Below are 26735 nucleotides of genomic sequence, written 5' to 3'. Positions count from 1 at the left end.
AAAAGAACGCTGAGAAAGGAGTCACATCTAATATATGATATAGTTGTGCACGCCTCTATGCACACGACCAGTTCATGAACCAAACTCCTGAGTTGGGTCTGAACTAATTATTTGGAGAGCTCAAACATGAACAGTGGGTCATCCAAATCAAATGAGTGTCACTCAAATGGGCCATTTAAGAGACAGTCCCACACTGCTGCACAACCCTGATCTCATCGGGGCAACGCCTGACGGAAGAAAATGAGGGTGATCCGGCTGTGCTTCATTCCAGGTAGAGGAGTGTTTTAAACAGGAAGTATGTTTAGTCCTTGCTCACAACAACAACGTTAAGACAGAATGTAAGAGAGATAATAACACTTGTCATTGTCTTTCTACCCAGTTGAAGTGAACAAAGAAACTTTTCAATCAGCTGTTTTTATGGGGGGGGGCGGGGATCATCCTGCAGTTATGATGTTTTACATTTCTGATTTAGTTTTGCAAAAACAAAACCACAAATGCATAGTTTGCATTAGCAGTGACAGGCATCAAGGCAAAGCACACATGTTCTCCTGGAGGTTTTTGGAGGAGTCCAACAGCTTGTGTTTTTCCAAAGTACCGTTAATTCTGCGTCTGCAGAGGTTGTTGAGCCCCTCAATCTGTTAGATTAGTCAAAGACATAAAAGTGTGTTTGTCACCGGTCCTGTTCTGCTGTTTGCAGATGATGTGGTCCTGTTGGCCTCCTCGGATCGTGACCTCCAGCATTCATTGGGGCGGTTTGCAGCCGAGTGTGAAGCGGCGGGGATGAGAGTTAGCGCCTCCAAATCTGAGGCCATGGTTCTCTGCCGGAAACCGGTGGATTGCTCCCTCCAGGTGGAGACGGAGTGCCGACCTCAAGCGAAGGAGTTCAAGTATCTCGGGGTCTTGTTCACGAGTGAGGGTAAGATGGAGCGGGAGATCGACAACTCTGGGTCGTGACCGAAAGGACGAGGTCGCGGCTAAAAGCGGCCAAAATGAGTTTCCTCCGTAGGGTGGCCGGGCTCAGCCTTAGAGATAGGGTCATTCATTACTGTTTATTTGTCCGTTTTAGAGGTTGAAGTTCGAATGAAATGAATAAACTATCACATGACGTCGACCATCAGTTTATATCAGTGACGAGCTGATCGCTCCAGGTTTCACTCATCAATAACGTAGATATTCCTCATTAGTTTAAATGTTTTGTTTGAAGCTTCGTGACTTTCAGCTTTCTGCTGTAATTAAGATGAATGTCAGTGCCAGCTGCAGAGCAGCATGTAAAGAAGTTCAACACAGATAACGCTCGACATTTAGACAGAAAAGGTTTTTCAGGTCTGAAAACGTGCAGAAACTTCTACATCATGTATTTCTATAATACTTTTACACTCGTAGCACAAATAGGTTTGCAAATGTCAGATTTTCTAATGTTCTTCTGAGATGTTCAGCTGTGTCTGAATGATGATCACAGGGCGTGTTTCACTCTCAGGTATTGAAATGATGTATTTTGTGTGTCTGTGTTGGGACGTTGAGCTGCAAACCAAATAGTCGTTGGGATCACATTAAAGGCATTTAAACTCATTCTACAGATTGACTCGTTTTAAAGAGTTTAAAATGTATATCAGCACATCCCTGTTCGAATAAATCATAACTGGAGCTCAGAGAGAAAACAGTGTCTGCTCCCTGCTGAGTGTGCAGATTTTCTTTCTCGCTTAAACTAGGATATATATGAGCATTATGCTTCTGCCTGCGCCTTCTCCGTCATATTGTCTGCTAGATTGTATTTAGGCTTCACTTATTGTGTGACGTCTGAATAAAAGACCTGCAAAGAGCTTCACGCACTTCCCGCCTGCAGCCACCTGGAGCCGCCAGTGGTCCATGTCTCATTATGCAGCTTTCAGGGCCTTCAGGTAAAAAATGAATAAATAAATGGTGAAACCGATGCGCAGTCACATCTGAATACACACACACGCACACGCACACACACATCACATATCAGTATGAACGGATATCAACCAAATCTGCTTATGAATGAAGGGTAAAGGAAGATGTTCATGTAACTGCAGAAGTAGCCTGAGAATCGTCTTGTTGAGTTTTCTTCAGTGTTATATTAATCCGGTGATAGTTATCTGTACATTAATGAGTACACCTTAAAAAGGAACGTGTAATCGCTGATTCGGCACACTTTTAATGATGCCAGTTTCCCAAAATGTAAACAAATATTGGCAAAAGAAGTTGCAGCCTACAGCTGACTCCAAGGCAACTATATACTTCCTCTCTTTCTCCCGATGCATTATGGGAACCGTAGTTCTGAAACCTTCAGCATCATTCTTCACCGAATCCAAGTAAGACAGTTTATTTCAGTTTATCAACATTGTTTGACACTTAACAGTTGTATTTACTTTTTCAGATTTGACATAAAACATGTGATATGCTTTTTGTTCCGTAAATAAAACAGTTCAGTAGAATATTTGTGGGCGTTTCCACCGCTGGCATATTTATTTTATTATCATTACTGCAGTTTTAAACCGCAATTGAACCACAACCATCCGGTGCAAACAGATACTGAACTTAAAGTAATGTCTTTAGAATGTATTTTAACAATGAACCTGATCAACGTATTGTTCCAGTTATGTGACATGAGAGACGTTTCATACAGTCAGTCCTCCGGGAGACGTGATATGATCTCCAAGTCTGTCGTGAAGGAAAAGCACCAGCAAATATTTAATCAGCAATTTGGTTTCGCCTTCCAAATATTCATGAAATCTAATCAACTTAATCACGGTGTGATCTTTATTTCACGGCGTAATGAATCTCCTCGAGCGTGACCGGGGTGGCTGAGCGTCGCTCTCAAAACAAACAATGAAACGAACGCGCGCGCACACACACGCACGCACACACACACACACACACAGGGTGACAAGGTGGGTGAATAGTAGAGAGTGAAAGTAGACTGGAAGGAAGGAAAGGAAGCCATCAGGGAAATTGGAAAGAGAGAGAAAGAAGGAAAGCAAGAAATGAAGTGTCTCAATACTCTTTACAAAAAGCAACATCCAGTCAATTAACATACAACGCAGGACAGAAATAAGACAAGGAGAGAGGAAAGAGGAAGGAAGGGGGCGAGGAAAGAAACTGTTGCCCTGGTTTCTAATAAAACGACTGTACATTATAATAACAGGATGTTGTTCAGCGCTGTTTTCTATAATTGTAAAGTTCTGTGCAAAATAACAAAATAAAGCAGTGATGCTATAGTGGCTCTATGAGACTCTACAGCGGTGCTATAAGCTAGATGCTAACGTCAACATGCTAACATGCTGATGTTTGGCCAGTGTACTGTTCAAACAACCCGTCGCATTGAAATTCTGCTTATTTATTGCTGTTTTCCCCACAATTACACCGGGGAAGAGTTGGAACGTAACATAGTTGGAAAGGATTGTGGCACAGCTGACTTTGAACACCTCAAGGGAATTTAGCAAACACCCACCTGGACTCAACGTAACCTGACTTGTTTTTTTCTGCAGAGGGAAGTCAAAGCTTCACGTGTTAAAGCTGCATTCTCTCTAGTGTCCACCAGGGGGCGACTCCTCTGGTTGTATAGAAGTCTATAGAAAATGACTCTACTTCTCTCTTGATTTATTCCCTCAGTAAACATTGTAAACATGAGTTTATGTCTCAATCTCTAGTTTCAAGTCTTCTTCAACACAGCATGATGTTCATTTAGTACATTATGGTCCATTTAGAGTCACACAGACCATAAAGCAGGGGATGCTTTAGGGCGGGGCTACACGCTGATTGACAGGTCGTTACCAGAGACGGCGTCTCTACGTCACTCCTCCTCAGTCCTAATATGGTCACTTCCTGTTCACTGCATGCAAAAAAGCCAAGATGGCGACGATGAAATCGCTGAACTCGAGGTTTCAAAACATCAGTCCACAAACCAACGGGTGACGTCACGATGACTACGTCCACTTCAGTCCATGGCCAAAACTCAAGAATTCATATTTCAATTTTTTATTTTTCAGCACTGCTGTTTTATGTTTCAACCCAAACGACCGAAACCAAACGAAGTATTTCACCATCGTTTCCCAAACCTAACTTAGCTGTTTCCTGCGAAGACGGTAGTTTATTTTGAAAATAATGTATTCATATAAGGAGCTGAATTTGACATGCGGCTGAACTTAAGCAGTAAAACTGTTGAATGAATGACACGTCGACAGATTAATGACAATAACATGAGCAAACAGAGGGGAAAGATGTGGATCTTAGTTTGGACGTGAGGAGGAAGGTGACTGACGGGGATTAAACAGCTGCTGTTCATTAATTAAGGTGACTGAAGGGAGATTATGCAAAACTGGCATCGTGATGCATATCAGTGACGGTGAGAGTTTGAGCAGAAGGTTTCAGGATGTCTGGTTTTAGTTTTTTATTGTATTTTGTAGTTTCTTTTTGATCTCACCATTAAAAATCAGATGTTCCCTGTTTTTCTTGTTGCTGTAAAGTTGTTAAAATAATCTTATACTTGACTGAATACACTGATTAAAGCATTAAACCTCCATTGTCGTTCCAGCACTTATTCTACATGACTTCTGTTTGATTTTATACACATTCATCTTGACATATTTGGTGTTTTTGGAAATCTTCGGATCTCAACTGTTCTTTAAAACGTCTGTGGTTTTTCACATTAAATGCATGTAACAATCACAATACATAACTATAACTATTTGGTTTATTCATCGTAGTGTCAGCATTTTAAATCCCCCATCGTGTTGTATTTTTGCAGCCTGCAGACCAAGCAGGAGAGACAACACAGCTGGAGCATCTTTCCAACACACAATTCAGTGATTTAATGTTTGATAAAAGTGTGAAAGTAGCATAATAAATGAAGAAATGTCCGGCGTTAACTGGGTGAGTTATCATAAGTGTTATGAATGACGGTAGAAACCAGGACTGTGTTTAGTGTGTGTACATCTACGCAAAGTACTGTGCTGTAGTTGAAACTTGTGGTACTATAGTCTTTTCTTTACATGCCACTGTACTCCACTACATCTCAGATTGACAGATTTAAGTGATTTATATTTTGTATTTGTTGGTCAAAATAGCCACAGGTGTCATACTTCTGCATTGAGTACTTTTACTTTTGATACTTCAAGTACATTTTCCTGATACTCACTTTTACTTGAGTTACATTTTCAATGCAAGACTTTTACTCGTAACAGAGTATGTTCACAGTGTGTTATTAGTGCTTTAAGTTCAGTAAAGGATCTGAATATTTAGACCTACGGTGTGTAAATATTACAACATTTCCATTTTACGCCACGTTGTTACCGTGAAACAGACGAGTTTATGTTGAGGCAAAACTACAGTAACGGACCAACAAACCCACTTCGATGTGTTTGGGAAAAACATCCTGGTTGGACTTACAATAAGTAAACTAAGTCAAATCTTTACAGAAGCAACGTAACAGGAAGACGCCTCACAAACAAGCAAGAACAGCGTTCTTACAGCGAGCAAAATGACTCGACAATCGTCACGTTAGTCGTACGAATTCTTTAACTGTCATGAGTCTAAACTGGAACCCCAGCAGTCCATCCATTCGTTTTTAAACAGCTCACAAAAAACACACTAATGTGAACCTCAGAGTGGCGCTGCAGGAAACGTTAAAGGAGCCGGTGGGCTTCATCCTCCGAGGACCGGGACTGTAAAGAATCTCATGATAATTCATTGTATGATTGTTGAGATAGTCTAGTGGACCAAGGAAACCAGCAGACCTCCCGCTGAGCCAAGCCGCTAACATCTGAGTGGCTTTGCACCAGTGATGCTGAGTGACAGCTTGGACCAGAGCTCTCTCCTCATGATGTCACAGTCTGAACAGCCGCCTCCTCCTAAAGCCGGCAGCAGCGGGGGGGCAGTCACTGTGGAGGGCTTCCCGCTGCAGAGCTGCACTCTCCATCCTCCCTCAACGGCTTTCCTTCTGACAGGACGAAGAAGAAGAAGAAACCGAAAGAGGACAGACTACTGGACAACATTAACAGAAGAAGGGATCTCCTGAATGCAGCGGTGCATGCTGGGACGTGCAGCAGAGACATGGAGAGGTCAGAGCGAGACATGAAGGGAACGTCCAAGAGGAAGAGGAGGAGGAGGTGCAAAGGCAAAGGTTAGTACAGCAGCTGTGTTTAGGGGAAGTTGATGTTCCTGTCACTGTGATGCTGACTGAATGCTGATAATGTGTTTGGTTTACTGATTTATTTAATCTTCTTTGGCACCTTTAAAGTGACCCTCTTCATATTCCATGTTTATTTTGTGTCTTAAGAGACTTTACGGCATTTGTATAGTTCTACTACGATATTCTTATGTAGAGTTACAGTTTTATTGTGGTAGTTGCTGAATTTGGATTCCATTTTAAAAAGAAACCTTCAATACGTGGATTCAGAACGAGTTGTCAAACTACAGTCTGGTGAGCGTTAAAATCCCTTCAATCTTCTCCGAGTCATTTTTATAGCAACATAAGTGTGTTTGCCATAATTATACTTCATGGTGTTTCGGAGGCAGAAATAACCTGATTGTTATTGAGTCAAACCTCCGTCATCAGAACCAAATGATGTATAACAAATGAAACACGTTCTATTTCAATGTTTCATTAAATGTTTGACACGTGCTCTTTAGCTGCGTGTTTGCAGCTTTTGCTGCGGTCACTGAGGCTGAACTCTGACCTGTTACAGAATCAAAACTCCACTTTGCATTGAACTGCAAGTCGTAGCTCCGAATCATTTTGTATTGCAGTGAAAGTTAAAGATGATCGGTGGTGAAGGTGGATCAGGAGTCAGCTACATGTGACGATATGCTCTTTATCCTCAGACCCTTGAGTCAGAAAAGCAAAGCTCTGTGAGGCTGTACAGCGGCGCAGTAGTTCTTTAAGCTAAATGCTAACATGCTGTTGCTTGCCAGGCATAATGTCAACCATGTTTACCATCTTAGTTTAGCATGTTAGCATGCTAACATATGCTAATTAGAGCTCAAAGCTGAGACGGAAAGTCCAACATGTACCTCTGAGATGTAGAGGAATAGAAGTAGAACGCAACATGAAATGGGAATACTCAAGTAATATACAACTACCTAGAATTCGTACTTAAGTGACGTACTTGAGTAAATGTACTCGTCTTTCACCACAAGATATTTCAGTGTGGATCAGGAGCAGCATTTCCATTAACGACCAGAACTGTGAGAAACCTCGGCATGTTAGCAGGAGCAGGAGAACAATTTACAACCAAGAACTGTAAAATAACAGAATTACGATATTCAACTGACGACTTCATATCAAGACATTAAAGCAACTTTCAGAGTATTAACAGGAAGTTATGCAGAAAGTTGACGTGCATCTCCTTTGCTCCCAGAAATAAACTGTACCGTTTAATTTCATCTGCCCAAAATTCACAAACACCGTGTTCAAAAAGAGCAACACAAGTAGATGAGAAGCTCAACTGGTGGAGGAAGAAAAAGTCTAAATAAACCTGAAAACACTGTTTCATGTGTTCCCTCTGTATTCCACGTGTGTTCCACGTGTGTTTCACCTGTGTTTCACGTGTGTTTCACGTGTGTTTCATGTGTGAGCATAAATGAAACGTCTCACCATGAGCTCTGGTAATCATAATTACAGTCGTCTAGGCAACAGGTCAGCATTTTAGGATTTAAACTGTCATTGTTCTCCGCATGCTAATCCTCAGTAAATGCTGCAGATTACTCCGTGATGGCTTTTGTATGAAGTCCAATGGTTATTCAAAGTGCTCTAAGCCTGTTCCACTTTCATTAATGGCCCGTCGGCCTTTTTGTTTTGTTTGTAAATCAGCTCTGGAGCGAAAAACTGCGTCCTCTTTGAAAACTCATGACTGAAATCCCGCTCTTTTAGGACCAGAATGCACTTAGCTAATGCTTCCGCCGGATCCAACAACGAGCTGTACTTTAACGCCAGCTGTCCCAGCAGAAGGCGGCATTCTTGTTCTCAAGCGGCAGACGTCTCTTGTGTGACTGTTGCAGTCCGTCTTCGTCCAACAGTTACTCAAGTTCTGCATCAAGTCGTCCACGTTCTTAAAACGCCGTCTTTGTGTGAAAACGTTTTCTCCATCGCGTTGGTGGAAACCTCTGGAAGAGACACATGTTTGCGTTTGGTAAGAATGATGTACGTTTGCATGACGTTGTGTCATATAAGATCTGATATTATTTAAGGTTATACTGCCAGTAGACTTTTACAGCTGACCGATAAAGGTTTTTACTATCATTGTTATAAAGCGCTAAAATACAAGTTTAGTTTGTTATTCATGGCGATGATGACAAAACAAGATTTTGTACAAAGTCATTGAAGTCTTCGTAGGTTGGAGTCAAGATACATTTTTGACCGTGTAGTGAGAATGGATTTATCGCTTCAAAACCACTTGGTTAGGTTAGTAAAAAACATCACGGTTTGGCTTAAAATGACGACAAAGTTGAAACAAAACAAAACAAAAGTTCATGGTTATGTTTAGGCAACAAGGCTTCCTTAACACGGGACACAAACAGCGGTCTCCTGGGTGAAAGTCCTGTGTTTGCGGAACAGTTTAAAACATGTGGTTAACAAACAAAACAAAACAAAAACAAACTACTTGGTTAGGTTTGTAAAAAAACATCATGGTTTGGCCTAAAATAACTATGAGAATGAAACAAAACAAAACAAACAAAAATGCAACAAAAGTACTTGGTTGTGTACAAACAGAGGCCTCCTGGGTGAAAGTCCTGTGTTTTTTTAACCATCCACCACCCCGACTTCCTCCCTATGCAGACTTCCGCAGACTAATTTCAAACCTATACGTGACTCGTCAAAAGCAAACGTAATCCACAACAAAATACGTTTCCCTCCAAAAGTAATAGTTTCGTTGTATGGGAACGTCGTTTTGAGGAGACAGGGCGGCCAGTGCAGAAACTGTTGTTTAGGCAACAAGACTACTTGGTGAAGTTTGTGAAAAGATTGTGGTTTAAGTTAAATTACGCACAATCCTTCATTTACGAGACAAAAGTATGTTTTTGAGCTAAACATCTGAAGTGAAACAGGGTTAAATTTGGTTGAAGTTTCTAATTATCTACGTTATCGAACAACATTTCAAGATGAACGCTTGAAATGAAGTCATAGAAACGCTGCCGCTCACGAGGAAAACATTCACGCTTTGCAGAGAAAACACTGAGCGTCATCTTAGCTTCTTTGTTACAGAAAAATAAACTTCTCTCTCCGTGTTAGGAATTACTGGGCAAAGTCTATTGAGCACACAATGAAACGACAGTTAATAAGGACTTTTGTACGGATGACAGAATGGAGTTATTGCCGGCTTTTCAGTAAAAACAAATCACCATTTGGCTGTAAAATCCCCTTCTGCTGGCGTTCCAGTCTAAATTTAACAAACTGTCATTTGTTGGCTGTAAAATCCAGTCGGAGGAAAACATTTGATCGTGCCGCTTTCAGCGCGGATTATTATTCTCCAACATGGAACAAACAGCTGCCGTCGGTCAGCGGCTGTCTGATGTCGCGTCGTGCGTTGGGACTTGTCTGAGTGTCGGATGCTTTTTGGATAAGTGAGCTCCATCGTGCAGTCAAACTTAGTGGGGCATGTCAGCGTGCAATTTCACTGATGGATTCTGCAATCTCCACACTTCTCTGGCTTCATGAAAACATTAGCAATATGGTTTGTGTGCCCATTTAACTTAATTGCAGTGATGCTCGGCGGGTAGAGTGCGATACTAACTCTGCCAGGGTTGGGGGTCCCATTCCCTCTGCAGATCAGTGTGAAGGGAACGGGTGCTGCTGGGTTTGAGTTCTGAGTTTGAGAAGTGGCTAGAGACAGGGACAAAGGACAGACTGAGTGGCATTCAAAGAACTGAGGCAGACATTGTGACGAGGACAAACTACAGAAGCGAATGTCCCTTTCTGTCGCTCCACAACCCACAAGTTGGGGGTACGAAATGGATCGTTACAGCTTTGGTCCAAGTTTACTTCCTGTCAGCTGCTGCATTAACAAACACTGGGACAGGAAGTACACAGTACACTAAGAATGTCTATGTTGTGTGTGGACTGGTGGAGGATTATTCAGATCCTTTATGTAAAATGATCAATACTGAATTAAAACAATATTTAATTTCAAGAAAATTTGAATTCTTATAATGATGCAATAAAGTAGAATTTTAGTGTTGTAGTTGGAGCTATTTTTATACATTATCATTTAATGTAATGTATAATTTAATCAATACAGTGCATCATATTTTATAAACGCATTATGTGTTTTGTATGTAAAATATTAATCTGTAAAGCGACTTGAATCTAAAGCTGTCATGGGAGAAAAACTTTCTTTTTAGTTGAGTAGCAATAAAAAGTGGCGTGAAATGGAAATAGGAGAGTGAAGTACTTTGTACTTGAGTCCAGTACTTTAGTAAGGGTACTTTTTTTGGGTGTGAAACTTCAATATTATTGTTGAAAACCACAGTTTACCCAACTACCGAGACAGCACCACACCCAGGACGGCTTGCTGCTGGAACGGTCGGGGATAAAGGGCCTTGCTCAAGGGCACTTCAGTGTTTGTGTGTTTGAAGAAGCAGTGATTTTCCACAATCTGCTGAAAGAGCTGCTTTTTATAAACAAAACAAAAAAATACAGAATCATCCAGACGCACACGATTATTTGTTGGATTCTCTTTATGATGTATTTCCACGTGATTAAGTTTTTTTGAAAGAATTAACTTCTATTAAATGGTTGTCTTATCTGTTATTGTTTCGTTCTGAGCAATCACAACGAGAGTATTATAACACACACACACACACACACACACACAGTGATATTATGTTGTGAAAGTCGGTGGATGGATTCTCAAGCGAGCTTTAATAAAATAAGAATGCATTTACTGAAGTTGTCCTCAGCTCAGCGGGTAAATAATGATTTTCAGAGTGAAAACAATGCTTTGAATGGAGAAAGAAGACGCTGTAATAAATATGGATGAACTCGAAGTACTCACAGTTTTGTTGCTTGAATAAAATATTTGTATCTTCCACTACCTGTCATGAGTGGCAGGTAGACTTTGTTGGTCAAATGTAACTGCACATGTACATTACCGCTCAAGTTATCAATCAACGGTGATATTTATGTTTTTATTTTTAAATAATAACCAAAAGAGATGAAAAAATAAACTGTATAATCAAGACACCAAATCTGTTATTCTACATTTGAATTAGTTTTGGCACCAAAAGAAGAAGAATGAAATGATTTAAACTTGCCCACAGGCTTACAGGAGAGATGAGGCTCTCATTCAACTGTTGCTCAGATGGATCCTTGTCTCTGTCTGGTTGAACCATTGCACAGCATTTCATTCCCCATGTACGAAACTATAAAATCTCTATTTTTAAAGAGGATTGTGCAGAGTACGTGACTGCCCGCTTCAAGTTACTAAGAAAACAACAACAATGACACGATCACAATTAGAGACAAATGAAACCCAATCTTTCAAAGTGATGAAGTGGCGGTAAAGCAGCAGGCGAGGGAGAAGCTGAAACGAGGCCATCGTCAGCAATCAACAGCCTGCCACGGATTATTGCTGTCATTGTTATTATCTCTCATTGCAATTTCATTGCACATTGCCATATGTTTCAGAGAGTAATTTCATCACTCATTTCCAAATAATGATCATCAGTCTGTTGATTGGAAAGCTTTAGCTGCTGGAGTGTGATTTGATTGAGTTTCTGCACTGAACTGCATGAAGAGTTGGACATGAAAAGAAGAAGCGTTGCAGTCTGTTCTCACTGCGCAAGACAATGATATACGTATGATTATTTTTGGGGGATTTTCAGCTTTATTTGACAGATGACAGGGTGTAAATGTGGGGAGAGAAAGAGAGACGGGTATGACATGCAGCACAGGTCCAAAGGCTGGAATCGGATCCAGGTCGTTGCGGTTCAACAGTAGTATGAGGACCCCCCCCCCCCCCTGCAGCTCTGTCCATTGACAATTTCACAGAAGAAAATGAAATGCACTTTTATCCAAATCGCAGACATGAGTGGAGCCACCATGCATAGTTTCCCTGTACGGGTAACAAATAAAGAAATGTTGTTTTCAGGATGAAAATCAGTCAAATTGAATTCATGATCGTCCTGCAGGCAGATTCTACTGGCTCTTTGCATTAATGTCGTACAGACAATTTGGCTAATTGTCACTCAGCATTGAACTTTTACAGCCTTTCAGACTTTGATCACTAATGACGCATTAGAATGAGAGGTTTTAGGAAAAACCATCTCATGGATTAAATGCAAGTGAGTGAATCGTGTTTACAGTGGAAATCGAACACGCTTTGTAAGTTTTATCAACAGCTGATTAGCGTGTGCATTTTGCTCAAGTCAACTTCTAATAACATTAAGACCTAATTCAGATTTAATGATCATTTAAAAAATTCCGTCAGGTTGGCAGCACAGACAACTTGGCTCATTGCATTACACTTCTATCAACTTGTAGACTCTGAACATTGTGAGCAGGATTTAAACATGCGCGGGAAGACCCCAGTGAATATGAAGCCCAACGCCTTTAGGCGTCAATATTTGCCTCTGAGACACAGTAAGTTAGAAGCATAAGAACAGAGAAACTCCAGTGCTTCCCTGACACGCTGTGAGCAGGGTTTGAACCTGCGCGGGGAAACCCCATTGGATTTCAAGTCCAACGCCTTAACCACTCGGCCATCACAGCTGTCCAGTCTTGGACTAACACTTTTTGCGGTCGCCGCGTTTCTGGCATTATTGACATTCCTCCAACAGCTGTGAATCTGGGAGTTAATGTGCAAACCATGGCTTAAACAAAGAAAATGATTCTTCAGTGTCCTGCAGTTGGTTTATGTGTCATTGTTAAACAAGCACCATCTTATGGTGACACCCTGCACAATAAATGAATGGGTGCGTTTACATTAAAATCCATACACATCCGAACAGGAAACAGCAAGAGCAGGGGTGAGAATTTGGCTGGGATCTGACTCACGTAGGGTATTCATCATATGAAGACTCTGACGTCGATGCCCACTGTGTGGTCACCTACAAGCAAGATACGAAACACGTGACTTCATTGTGATCGATATAACTTTTTTCCAAAAGCAAGTTCATAATTTGCAAACCTTTTAGTGGAGTTACCGAAAGATAAAACACATTTAAGATTTCAAAGCAACATTTTAGCTGGAGAAGTCTTCTCAAATAAACACCAGGAAAGTAAATGACGTAATAAGAAAGGGTCAAAGAAATCGAATTAATTGAGAAAATAATGAACCAAACATCTACTATTACAGATAGTATTACAGATAGTATTACAGATAGTATTACAGATAGTATTACAGATACTATTACAGATCGTATTAGTGATAGCGAAGCCATCGACAGAGAAATTATTGCTAAAAGTTTCCTTATTTCTTTGCCCTTGAGGAAAGACAGTCCACATTACAAGTAAATGGAAGTGCTTGCCATTAATTACACTTAGCAAATGAGATTATCCACAGCTGTCAAACCACACGCACGCACACACGCGCACACACACACGCGCACACACACACACACACACACACACACACACACACACACACACACACACACACACACACCGGACAGGGAGCGGGCGCTTCTCGCCTCCCCCTACCATGCCTAATTTCATTATTCGATTAAAAAAAGGTTCATTAACAGCGGCTGGATGGAGAAACTTCGCTTCTGAGGTTTGATAAACACACGCGCTGTGGAATATGAAGCTGCATGCAAACGATGGCGATGAGTGGAGGATCCCGCCTGCACTGATCGGGTTACATCAGCAGCAGAAACACGGCATGGAGAAAAGCACGCGGCACCAAAAGCGAGTGCAGTTGAGTTGAGCCGACCATTCAGTGGAAGCGCGGCTGTAGATTGGCGCGAGATATTCGCCCTTACGCTCTCGTGAAGCCTGTTAGGCTCCAGGACGTCCCAGTGAGTGCTTGAGGGCTCTTACCCAGACTTCTTCAAACCTTTTATGGGAAAAAATCCATCTTGCAAAGCACTGTGACCTAAAATCTAACTCCACTAACGTTACCGATACTGTGAGAACATAATCACAGCCAGTGGAGAAACGTTTTTAGGAGTTACTCTCGTTACCAGAGTATTATTATCCAGATGTGATGGCCGAGTGGTTAAGGCGCTCCACTTGAAATCAAATGTGGATTCGGTGTGTTTGACACTTCAGACCACCTGGAAGCCTCAACAGCAGAATGCTGTTCGTCACTGAAATGTCTTTTAAAAGCTCACGAACAGTGAGTGTGAGAGGCGATGCAGACACAGACCATGTTAGTAGCGGATGTAAATGCAGTCATATTTGAGATGTGGCCAGTTATGATATAAGATAACAAACAGTAGCGTGTGTCATGTTGTCATGAGCCAGAACTGTTGACATGTGGAGTGAGTTTCTACACAAAATCTACATGAGAGGTATCAAGTGTTTCAGCACACATTTACAGAAAGGGGAGCACGTTTAGAAAACAGGTACAGTGTTTAAACCACTGTGTTTGTCTTTTAGGAAATAATTCATTTTAAAAACTGTACATAATTAATTGTTTGTTCAGTGCAAGAAATGTCAAATACACAACTTAAAGTATTCTAGTATGAAATAAAATCACTAAATTACTGTCATTTGTTTCTCCAAATAGTCAAAAACAAAAAGCAAAAGTGTTTTTCCATTTGTGTGCAAATGACAAACTGAAGTTTTTACCAAAGACCTTCATATCACTTGTGTTGAACAGCAGCTGCCTTTATATCTCAATCGCTGCAGAAAACCATATTTTTGTGCAGATTTGCTTGTTGAGAAGATTACAGGTAGATTAAGCAAATTATTTGTCATGTTGCAACCTGGTTAACCTCTATTTACATCAAGTGTTACGTCTAATACTGCAATTCACATCCGAGTGAGTTAATGGAGCTCCTTGAATGAGAGGGGGGGGGGGGGGGGGGGGGGGGGGTGAGGGGCTCAGCCGCTGTAACGCAAAGACAAACACGGTTATTATCTTTTTCAACCCCAAAATAAATGGCCCCATTAGCTGATGGTGCAGGTCATTAAAAACACCTCCGACCCGCCGCTGCCTTCAGAAGCTCCGGACTCACATCATTACATTCACTTCCAGTCTCACAGCTCTCGCTCATATCAACCCACCGCTTAATGGCATCGCACGCCTAATATAACTGCAAGGTGCAAGGTTAATGCCGAAGAGTTCAGTGTGCGCTCTTCATTATTGTAATGACTTGAAGTTTGAAAGGACATGATGCTGCAATCCATTGCAAGTTGGAGGTCAATAATTGCCGATACGATACAATATAAATGCATCAAACACGGACGGACCTAAATCAATTAGCATCGTACCATATCTGGACTGAGGAGTGACGTAGAGACACTATACGTCTCTGGTAGAGACCTGTCAATCACAGTAAGCCCCGCCCTAAAGCATCCCCTGCTTTATGGTCTGTGTGACTCTAAATGGACCATAATGTACTAAATGAACATCATGCTGTATTGAAGAAGACTTGAAACTAGAGATTGAGACATAAACTCATGTTTACAATGTTTACTGAGGTAATAAATCAAGAGAGAAGTAGAGTCATTTTCTCATAGACTTCTATACAACCAGAGGAGTCGCCCCCTGGTGGTCACTAGAGAGAATGCAGCTTTAACACATGACGCTTTGGCTTCACTTTTTAGTTATTATTGTGTGATATTTTCTTCTATATCTAATTGAAAAACAGCCATCACACCTTCAAACCACTCACCAAATCCATTTCAATGGAATGAAAAACGTTTGTGCCGATTGAAGAACTGTGTGACGGGTTAACGAGACAAAGCTTCGAGCCCCTCGATGCTTCCTGCCTGAAAACCTCCGTCCACCGACACCTTCCAATCACCCCGCTGGCTCCTGTCTGTTTGCTTTCACTCCGTTCATTTAAGCGGGAACCCTTACGGCCGTCCCTGCCTCACACATCACGTTTGCGCTGTCGCCGTGAACGTGTTCGCCTCCGTCCATTTCATTGCTTTTATGGTTGGGACTGAATATAAAACGATGCAGTAAAAGCGTTCAGGATCATGACTGTAATTGGGATCATTTCGCGAACGCAAAAATGTCAGAGATGAGTTGTTTTCGTATATCAGTAAACGGTTGTTTATGGTGCTGTTTTTCAGAACGAGGCGATATGTTATCAACTCTCATCAGTCCCATAAGACGCTGGGATCCTGGAGCTTCATCAGCTGAGGAGGCAGACAATTCAAGTAAATATTTTTCCTTCTTGTCCTTAAAAAAAGTTTGTTTTGTCCAGCTCACACAGACTTATTGTACCGCAGGGAACAAGTAACCAACACACACCCTGGATGATGTTGAAATGATCATTGTTTATTATATTTACTACTTTCATCTTTTCAAGTTTACTCTGAAACTTACCCCGAAGTGGTGATCAATTGATTTGGCTGCTTAACGAAACGCCCACAGACTGTTGTAAATACTGACATCACAGTCTGGAGAGCGGGCAACAGCAGATGACCCAGAAACTGTAAATTGTAAGAACTTAAATGATCCCGTGGCTGTTCATCGAGCACCAAGTGTGTTTACCTGCATTCAAGTAACAGGTTCAACCCGTTCTCACGCCCAAAGCGTGGAATGACGTAGACTCTTCGTCTCGTGACGTACATGTGGAACCACTGACAGAAACGTGCCATTTAGTTTTTTCCTTCATGTCACGTTTCCCTTCTTGATTTCGATCTGCCAACAGGCACAAGCAGTGTGGAGGTGAAAGAGAACCGGGATGATGTCAGTCAGGTGGACTGTGACCTGCTGAAGTATCATCCATCGGCGTTCTGCACGACTTCCCCCAAACACGGGCCGAGAGCTGTGAAGAGGAAGCGGCCGCTGGCGGGCGGAACAGACCGGCTGCTCCACCAAAGCCACTCGACCTGTAAACGAGCCGCCTGGACGGCCGCTCGGAAGAACGCGCTGGTGCAGCTGAACGAGTTGCGGCCCGGTCTGCGGTACGAGATCCTGTCAGAGACGGGCCCTCTGCATGCGCCGGTGTTCTCGGTGGGCGTCGAGGTAAACGGCTTCCACTTCGAGGGCCGAGGACCAACGAAAAAACAGGCCAAGATGAGGGCTGCAGAACTGGCCCTCCGGTCGTTCATCCAGTTCCCAAACGCGTCCCAGGCTCACGGCACCACGGGGAGCTCCGCCTGCACTCCTGCAGACTTTACGGCGGACCAGCTGGACATCCCCGACGCCTTCCTCAGAGAGGTCGAGCTGCGCGAGAGCTGTGAGCTCCTGCACTGCAACACACCGAAGAAAGAGTTGTTTTCCAGCGTGTACAACCACAGGCGACGTGCGCGACTCACACTGGACTCCTCGAGTCATCCAAAAAGACGAGCCCTCAGCACGTCACTGTTAGAGCAACTCAGCCCGGTGGCGCTGCTCGACGAGCTGCGCCCGGGACTCCGGTACATGTGCCTGACGGAGAGGGTCCACGGCAGGCCGGTGAGGAGTTTCGTTCTGGTGGTGCGGGTGGAGGGGAGGGTGTTCGAAGGGTGTGGTCACAGTAAAAGATCGGCCAAGGCCCAGGCAGCCGCGGCCGCCCTGCAGTCTCTGTACAACGTGAGTCTGGGACCAGCACGGACAGTCCCGGGTCTCCAGCACCAGCTGCCTCAGGTGAGTAACTCAGTCTGCTCAGTGGTTCCATTTAAAGATGTTTTTAGAGATACAGACTAACGTATTGCTCCTCTTTCTTTCTCCTTTTTTTCTTTTTGTTTTGGAATTTCTATTATGGATTCTCGTGTGTCGTGAATTGTACATTTGGAAGCAGCTAAGCTGCATGTATGAAAATCGTATTGAAAAGAAAATCTAAATAAATGAAGTATAACAGGGGAGAAGGTTGTTCAAGGCTTCAAAACAAGAAACTCTGTGACGTCCATGTTCCATGTTGCTTCTTGTATAATTCATAATGGAACAGCCTCCATAACAGAGTGACCTTCAACAGGATACGTGGTGTAGACAAACGTTTAGACAACAAAATAAACAGTTCTACAGAAGTATTTCAAGACTAATCTCTGGTTAGCATTGAGTAGAGAGGAGGCCGACGAGTACATCAGGGAATGCCCTTCATCAGTTGAAGACAGATCCGCTCACTTGGAAACATCAGTGGTGAGACTGAATTCACCCTTCATCTCTTGAGTTCTTGAGCCAGTCTTCTAAATGCTTTGAATAAATGGGTCTGAAGTGCGCCGCGTGCTACCCAATGGAGTGTGGCCGCACATCAGCGCGGCCATCGTGCCCTGAAGGCCTGAGAGCTGGATGCATCCAAACAACTTCATTATGTCTCAGAGTCTCGGAAAATTGTCCTTTTGCCGTCGTGCTTTATGAATACAAGAGGATCCGTCTCCCGGAATCGGCGGCACGGAGACGAAGAGGGCGACTGAGCGTGGCTAATGCAGAACCACGCCGCCACCCAAATATGCGTATATGAGTATACGGAGACATGGAGGTACTTTATGAAACCCTGAAGGGATTCCACGAGAGAGAGGAGAGCGCAAGAGGCAACCGTTTGGGTGGATTTGAACAAAAGGGTGATTTTGCCGCGCATTTCGGCTGACACACCAAAACTCCTTCAACATGAACCGGCTGGCGTGACGCATTAATGGACGTTATTACAGAACATTAGGGATGAAGGAGGAGCGGCAGCAGACCGAGGAGGTGGAGCGGGAAGGCGGTGTGAAGAGCATAATAATCAGACAGATAATTGTTGAACACACTCGCTGCACACGACCTTGTGCCACTGACATCCAGAAAAACATGGAGCCGGAGAGTTCCATTCTCAAAAAAACACTCCGACAAGATCGGTTAAGACACTTAAGATGTATTTATTAAGGGTAGTTAGCAATAGAGTGAAGGGCTGTTCATGACATGAAGAGTTTGCATTCTACATGTCATTAAACAACACGCACGCTTCGTTGCTTGATGAAATGAACACTGTTCCTCGAGGACGGCGGAGCATTCAGGAAGATAACCTGCAAACACAACGCGACACCGAGTGTCTTACACGAGTTCTACACCGAGTCTCGTGAGGAGCAGGTGGAGCTTGATAGAGAACGAGCAACAGGTGTGCGTGGAGGTGAAAGGAAAAGAAAGAGGACGTGTTGGATATGCACCCTTCACTCCTCAAACACTGAAGAACATTTCTTCTTCTGCAGTTCTTCGCAGAGTCGATCTTCCGCCTGGTTGGAGGGAAATACTCAGAGCTGACCGACGGCTGCTCCTCTACCTCCTCGTACGCCCGCCACAAAGTCCTGGCAGCCGTCGTAATGACCAGAGGTGAGTGGAGGAGACACAAAGGTCAGAATGAGACATGAGAGGACGAGGTAGGACACTGAGAGAGAGAGAGAGAGAGAGAGAGGGGGGGGGGGGGGACACTGAGAGAGAGAGAGGGAGGGACACTGAGAGAGAGAGAGAGACACAGAGAGAGAGAGGGGGACACTGAGAGAGAGAGAGGGGGACACTGAGAGAGAGGGACACAGACACAGAGAGACAATATAAAATGTCAAACAAACGAGTTACCTCAAATGACTGAGGATCCAGAGGGGAGACAGTCGTCCTCTTCATCGTCCCGACTGCAGCATAACATCGTGTCCTTCGAGGCGTTGGAGGGGCGTTCATTCATACACTTTTCATTGGCTCGTCTTGTGACTCTGGTTGGGACGAGACAGGAAACGTATTGTTCTGGGAGTCCCGTTTGAATCATGTCTCGTTGCATCGTAGAGTCAAATCATTACGTCTCCAGAAATCGGAGCCGTTGTTGACTTTTAACCCACATCCTCCGTTTCCTTCCTCAGGATTTGACCTGAGGTCGGCGCAGGTTGTGTCTCTGGCCACGGGGACAAAGTGTCTGGACTCGGACAACGTCGGCGACCGCGGCGGGACGCTCAGCGACTGCCACGCCGAAGTCCTCAGCCGGAGGGCGCTGGTTCGATTCCTGTGTGCCCAGCTGGAGCTGCTGCTCTGGTACCCTGCTGCTCTGTAGTGTCTGGTCTTGGTTGGGAATTTGATTTCAATGTTGTTGTTTTTAACTTCAATTTAAAGCACAAGGCTCATGTGATTCGGTTTTTCTCTTGTCTACAAATCCCAAATTTCTAACACCTTGTCTGTGGCTCTCAGCTCCAAACACATTTGTTAATCTGTAAAAATATCTCACAGATATGTTAAGGCAGCGCAACAAAAACCTCAAGATTTCACAACTTTAAGATACAAGTGTTTGCATTCATGCGTGATGGGTACGAGATTGTCGTCGGGTATTTCAACTATTCATAATTTAAAAATCAGATGACAGTTACTTGACAATTGAACTCTAATTGTTGGGAATAATTCGGGAATGTGTTTTCGTCTTCGGGTCCTAATTCCTCAAATTAACGGCAGTGAACTTTGTGTGCAAGGATTGAAAAGCTTGTCAATAATTACAAACTGACAACTGATAATAATTAACAATTAAGAAGATGCAGTTTCACCACAGGATCATTGAAGTTTCATCGACCTTGCAGTCGGTCTTTTGTCGGGAGTTGTTCTTGTTTCTTTCGTCTCCGTCTCGTGTTGGACTTCTCGGTTGTCTTTCCTCTCTGAAGTGAGCCGGCAGGCTGTGAGGAACGATCCATCTTCGTACCAAATAAAGACGGCGGCGGCTTCCGGCTGCGGGACGGCGTCCTCTTCCACATGTACGTCAGCTCGTCGCCGTGTGGAGACGCTCGACTCAACTGCCCCTACGAGACCACAGCTGCATGTGAGACCAACACCTGTAGACGGTGATGAGAAGATGATGCTAAACTCATGTCGTTGTGTGGACGAAATCTAACATTTCTGCCTCTTTACCTGATGCACATTTGCACCTTCGTGTTTTTGTACTGTTATCAGTTTGTACTTTTCTGTTGACACATACTTTGATACCTTTCGTAAAGTATTTGTTCTGCAGACATTTATATTCTGCACAAACCCACTGACCACCGACAGTTTCATGAACCTTTAAAGGACAAAGCCACCAGAACACAGTTAAGCTCTGTGGGAACATTGATGAACAAACACCAGATACTTAAGCAGCTTAGTCTACGTTCTCTCTTCTTGTAGATGACCCAACAAAATGTCAGACGTCGACATATTTTCAGCCGCTGCATGTGAATCAAAAGAGTGAACAAATCTGAGAGGGAGAGCTTTTCTCCAAAGCTGACAGTTTGCAATGAGACACAACAGCTGGACGGAGAAATCATCGGAAACAGTAGCCACTTATATTCACGTCCAAATAAACTTTGTAAAGTCTTAAGTTCTTGTGGGCTGGGTTATTGTGAATTTTGACCTGATGGTGGCGCTAGACGAAGAGTCGGATGATCGCCAAATTTATCACAATGAATCGTGGGAAGGCCGTAAATGACTGAACTCAATCGCATTCCAACACATGCAATAGTTGTGAAAATATTTCACTCAACAGCAGCAAAAGTCAAAGTTGTGGTTATGGCGCTGGCGGCAAAAGTCAGAGGAGTCATCCTCTGGGGAACATGAATGTACGCCATGAATTTCATGGTGAGCCGTCCGTTAATCATTGACATATTTCAGTCTGGATCAAAGTGTCGGACCGACGGACAGACCAGCGTCATCGTCCCGAGAAAAAACCAGTATTAGTCACCTTCTTCTTCTTCGTTTCTTGTCGTGTCAGATCCCAGCAGGAGGTTCCACTGTCACCTCAGGGTGAAGGTGGACGGAGGCGAGGGGACGCTGCCCATCACAGCGGGAAGAGCCAATCGGAACCCGGGCGGCGTGTCGCCGGGCAAACCTCTCGTCACCATGTCCTGCACTGACAAGATGGCAAAGTGAGTTTAAAATCAGCCCTGGAAGGTGTGTTCTGGTATTTAATGAAATATAATGGGTTTAGTTTCGTTGGCATGTACCCGTTGGTTTGTGGAATAATTTCGCCGTCGCCATCTTGGATTACGGCCGTCGCTATGTTGTTTTTGCAACCCGCAAAAGGAAGTGACCATATTTGGACTGAGGAGTGACGTAAAGACGCCGTATATGTTTTTGGTAGAGACCTGTCAATCACAGTAAGCCCCGCCCTAAAGCATCCCCTGCTTTATGGTCTGTGTGACTCTAAATGGACCATAACGTACTAAATGAACATCATGCTGTATTGAAGAAGACTTGAAACTAGAGATTGAGACATAAACTCATGTTTACAATGTTTACTGAGGTAATAAATCAAGAGAGAAGTAGTCATTTTCTATAGACTTCTATACAACCAGAGGAGTCTTCCGTTATTGTCAATGTTTAAAATTGTTTGTCTCGACAGGTGGAGCGTTGTGGGCCTCCAGGGGGCCCTCCTGTCTCACCTGGTGGAGCCGGTTTACCTGCACAGCTTGACGGTGGGGACGCTCAGCCACACGGGTCACCTGAGCCGGGCCGTGGGACGCCGCCTCGCGCCCGTCAAGCGCCTCCCATTCCCGTACCGACGACAGCAGCTGCTGCTCGGCTGTAGGTCAAAATGTTATACACGCCCGGAGTATTAAATCTTCCTCCTAATTGAGTTCACGACAGTTTATTCGCCTCAGACTCTGGAAGGTCTGGACAGAAAGCTTCTAGTTCGTTGAAGATGATCTAAAGAAGAATGAACAGTGATAGCAGAAACTCAAACCACAATAAACTAAAATCAAACACATTGGGGTGGAAATAAATACGTACACTTAGTTATGTGCTGTATTTCACTATGTTTCCATGTAAACGCATCTGACTGTAATAACAAGCCAATAACATAGATAATGCATAAGGCCATGGTGTTTGGGTACTTTCAATACATTTTGAAATAGTTTGATCTTTTCGATGAAAAGTTAAGTTAATCGTAAGGGGAACACGAATGTGTGGACCAAATGTCATTGAAATCCATACAATAGTTTTTGAAACATTTAACAAAACCTATTTTCGACCCTTGGTATTAGTGAGGACACACTCATTCTCACCTCTCACCCTGTGAGGTTTTCTCTCAGGTCTGAGCAGCAGCGAGGTTCGGCCGGCGGGCAAAGCGCCGAACGTCAGCGTGAACTGGACCCGGGGTGACGGAGGCCTGGAGGAAATCAGCACCTCCACGGGGAGGAGGAAGGACTCGGGGACGCCGTCGCGGCTCTGCAGGCGCTCCATGTTCGCCCGCTGGCAAAGGCTGCAGCAGCAGGTGGGTCAGACACTCTTCACCTCTTATTCGTGAGAAGAGGTTACAGAGACCGGAGACACTGAACCTCGCCAGCAGACGCAAGCAAGCAACTTTTGCTGTTTAACATTCATTCTCGTCTCTGTGTCCAAATCTGATATTTTCATATTGAATTTCACACTTTTAAAAGTTGATTATTGAAGCATTATTATTGGAGGCTGACTAATTCACAATGTGAATCACTTAGAAAAAGATAAAGACAGCTTTAAGAGACAAACAAGTTGAGACGCTGGTTTAGGTATAAAATGAACTTCATCGGCACACGAAGCAAAACGACCAAACCGTCCTCGAGCTCTAATGATGTTTTTAAAAGCAGGATTTTATTTCCACTGTGACATTAAAATATGTATGCAGAGAGCGTTGCTGCTGAACCAAAACAGCCTCCATTTATATATTTGATGACGGCAGACAAGAGTCGTAATTATTTACAAAAGCAACTGGCAACAAGGACTGAACGAGGAGCTGAGAAACAACGAGTGAGACAATGATACAGTATTTTAATGACTTGAGAAACAAATGAAGCAAACCTGAAAGAACTCCAAATTAAAGACAAAAGGAACCCAAAGCTCCTCAATGTGAAAAACATGGATATGCCGTAGCATACTACGTCTAAAGAGACATTTTTAACATTTATTTTGCATTTAAATGTTCATATCATTGGTCATAATTGATGTTATTATACACACCTGTGTTGACCCTGCAATGACTGCTGTGAAAAGGGCCTTTTGGACTACGATTGGCTTCCAAACTAGTTGTAATGTCACCAAATCATCTCATACACATTATGTCTTAACCTTAGATTTAAAGTGAAAACAGCCTCCTAGACATCCAAGTGAAGTAACAAGAAGCAAGAAAATAAATGAAGTAATATTTTATTCTGAGCACAGTAGAGGAGGTGGACTGAACGTTTCAGCCATGTGGGCGTCATCATAAGTGGCAGCCAAGTGTGGAGAGGCTTTTTCATTTGTCGAACTCTGGTGTGACCAATAACATCATTTACCATTTCGATGTGTCAGCTCCAGGTCCCTGCAGCTGAAGCGCCGGCGTGGTTTATCGGGACATCTAAAGTAATTAGTTACACCTTTGCTTTTCCCGCATTGACAAGTCAAAATGTCACGGAACAGGTGTCATTTTGAGGACAACACATGATTGACAGATATTATTTTTAGCCATGGCCAAGTGTCATTGGTCAACATATCCAATCGTAATACTGTAGGTTTGTGGGTTTTATTTGTGTATTTTGGTTATTGTGTTATGACAGTGAATCATGTTTTATGTCTTACTTTCTCAGTTGAATGGGGAAGAAGCGACCCTAAGGACATATTCTGGTTCCAAGATGGCTGCTGAACGCTACCAAAGGGCGATGCTGCAGTTCACCGGCGCTCTGCAGGCCGGCGGGCTGGGGACTTGGCTCAGAAAACCTCCAGAATTGGGTCACTTCAACATCAGTGTGTGATAAGTGTTTATTGAAAGGCTGAGTATGAAGAGGTTGGAGTTGAAGTTCATGTGTGTTTTTTGTTTGCGAGTGCATGTACGAGGTACAAAAAATGTGTAATTTCACCCTTCATTTATCTTATTTGAGAGTTTCTTCATTTTGCAAATGAGTTCAAAGTATTCAGAAAAGAAAATCAACTTTAGGCAAAAGCCAGAGTAGACTTAAGTTGCCTAAAAGCTGCTAACTTCAGCTCTAAAAGAAGATAACGCTAGCTCGTCTGGCCACCTTAAATCTTAACAACCATGATGCTCAAACCACTGAGTAACATTTAAGACATCTCATGTAAGTTTAACAAAGCAATATACAGTGTTTGAGTAAAATTCAACAAATATAATAATACTTATCTGATATCGGGAACTCATTCAGCTACGATATCTCCCTCCTGGTGAAAAAATGGCTGCAAAAAACAATTGTCTATTTAAACATTATCTTTTTTTTGTTTGTTGACCCAGAGATAATCCATTTGGACCCATTCATCCAATTGTATCTTGCTTTTATAATTTGTATTAATAAACTGACCCTTTTAGACGTGAGGACAAGCCAAAATGTCCTCACTTTCCAACAGTGTCCTCACTTATGGGTCTAAAGCCTGTGGTCCTCACAAACACTTTAATACAGAATGACACACACACACACCTTGTTTTTATCACTTAGGAGGACATTACATTGACTTGTATCAGTGCATTGGTGACTTGTCCTAACCATAACCACTACATGAATAACTCAAACCCATACTCTGGTTTCTTTTACGACTGAACTGAAAGTAACATTTTATTTTCATTTACACTTATTTGTTTGTGTTTTGTTTTAGAAAATGTGTCTGTTGTTTAAGTAATGTATATTTGATGCAACTGCATGTCTCACCTGTTCAATTATGTTAGTTTTTAGTTACTCTTCATGCTCTTTGAACAGTGTTGTAAAGTGACAGAGCGTGTGAGACTCAGGAGTGAAGACACGCCGCCACCTAGAGGCCGATTGTGTGCGTTACAAGATGTGGAGTCCAGGTTTTACTGAAGAGAGAAATGTTATAATTCAAATTTGTTAAGCGATTTCCTTCATCATTTGTCCTTTAGATTTATTTGTTTATCTCTTTAAAGTATTTATTGATTTATTAATAATATCCCAAAGGATTTTAACATTATTTTTGTGTCGTGACTGTCTCTTTGTGTTCATTTTAAGAAAAGTTTTCAGAGTGATGGAATGTAAAAAAAAGAAAATACTTATACTGAACGCCACTGGTGTTGAATGCTGTATAAACTTTTATATTAGGTATGCAGAATGGATGTAGTCTATATTGTTCATGACTTTTATATCACTGGGAATAAATTCTTATTTGTGTTAGTTCTTGTATTTGTATCACATTAAACGTGAAAGATTAAGCGCTTCACACCGTCCATATGGATACTTTATATCATTAATAAGATGAGGTCCTCTCAGGATCTTTGTGTTGATGTAATAGTTGAACTTATTAGGACATGACAGCAACTCCAGTTTTAGACGATGAGAGGAGGTTAGTCGATGTTTGCTTGAGTCCACAATAAAGAGAAATAAGGCAGATTTAATGGGGACCAATGTCTGTTTAAAATAAATGAGCCAACTAACAAAAGTTAAAAATGTGCAAAATCCTTGTTGCTCCAGTTAAATTTCTCAAAAGTGCAGAAATAGTCCACTTCACTGTATGACTTCAAGTTCTTTTGACCAACATATTTTAATTTGGATTCAAGCAAACTGACGACTCCTACAATCAGCAGACACAGTAAAGTTATAAAGTAAAATTATTAATAATGTATTATGTCCACCTGATGAACCAGTTTCATTCGAACGTCTTTCAGCTCTGAAAGGTTCATGAGAAAGCCCGTCTTCTCCGTTCAAATTCAGATTATAGGATCTTCGTTCTCACATTTTCTGAAGCGTGTTTTAAAAAACTTGAAAATTAAAGATGACGCTTTAATAA

The 26735-nt window shown here is 42.7% G+C and overlaps 1 protein-coding gene across 1 annotated transcript; it reads left to right on the top strand.

Moving 5' to 3' along the window:
* Positions 1 to 3873: 3873 nt before the first annotated feature.
* LOC306789729 (double-stranded RNA-specific editase B2-like) lies at positions 3874 to 24742 on the top strand (the record flags this gene model as incomplete). Its single annotated transcript, XM_079285805.1, has 11 exons — positions 3874 to 3902; positions 5967 to 6142; positions 16205 to 16291; positions 16789 to 17708; positions 19247 to 19367; positions 19886 to 20054; positions 20669 to 20823; positions 21748 to 21901; positions 22378 to 22559; positions 23069 to 23250; positions 24578 to 24742. 11 exons carry the CDS (start codon positions 3874 to 3876, stop codon positions 24740 to 24742), a joined length of 2340 nt encoding a protein of 779 aa, XP_079141931.1.
* Between the last annotated feature and the right edge of the window lie 1993 nt (positions 24743 to 26735).

The sequence above is a fragment of the Melanostigma gelatinosum genome, assembly GCF_949748355.1.
Source record: "Melanostigma gelatinosum genome assembly, chromosome: 15".
NCBI classification, from domain to species: domain Eukaryota; kingdom Metazoa; phylum Chordata; class Actinopteri; order Perciformes; family Zoarcidae; genus Melanostigma; species Melanostigma gelatinosum.
The sequence above is the reverse complement of the archived record's forward strand: the minus strand, read 5'-3'. Positions and strand labels throughout refer to the sequence as shown.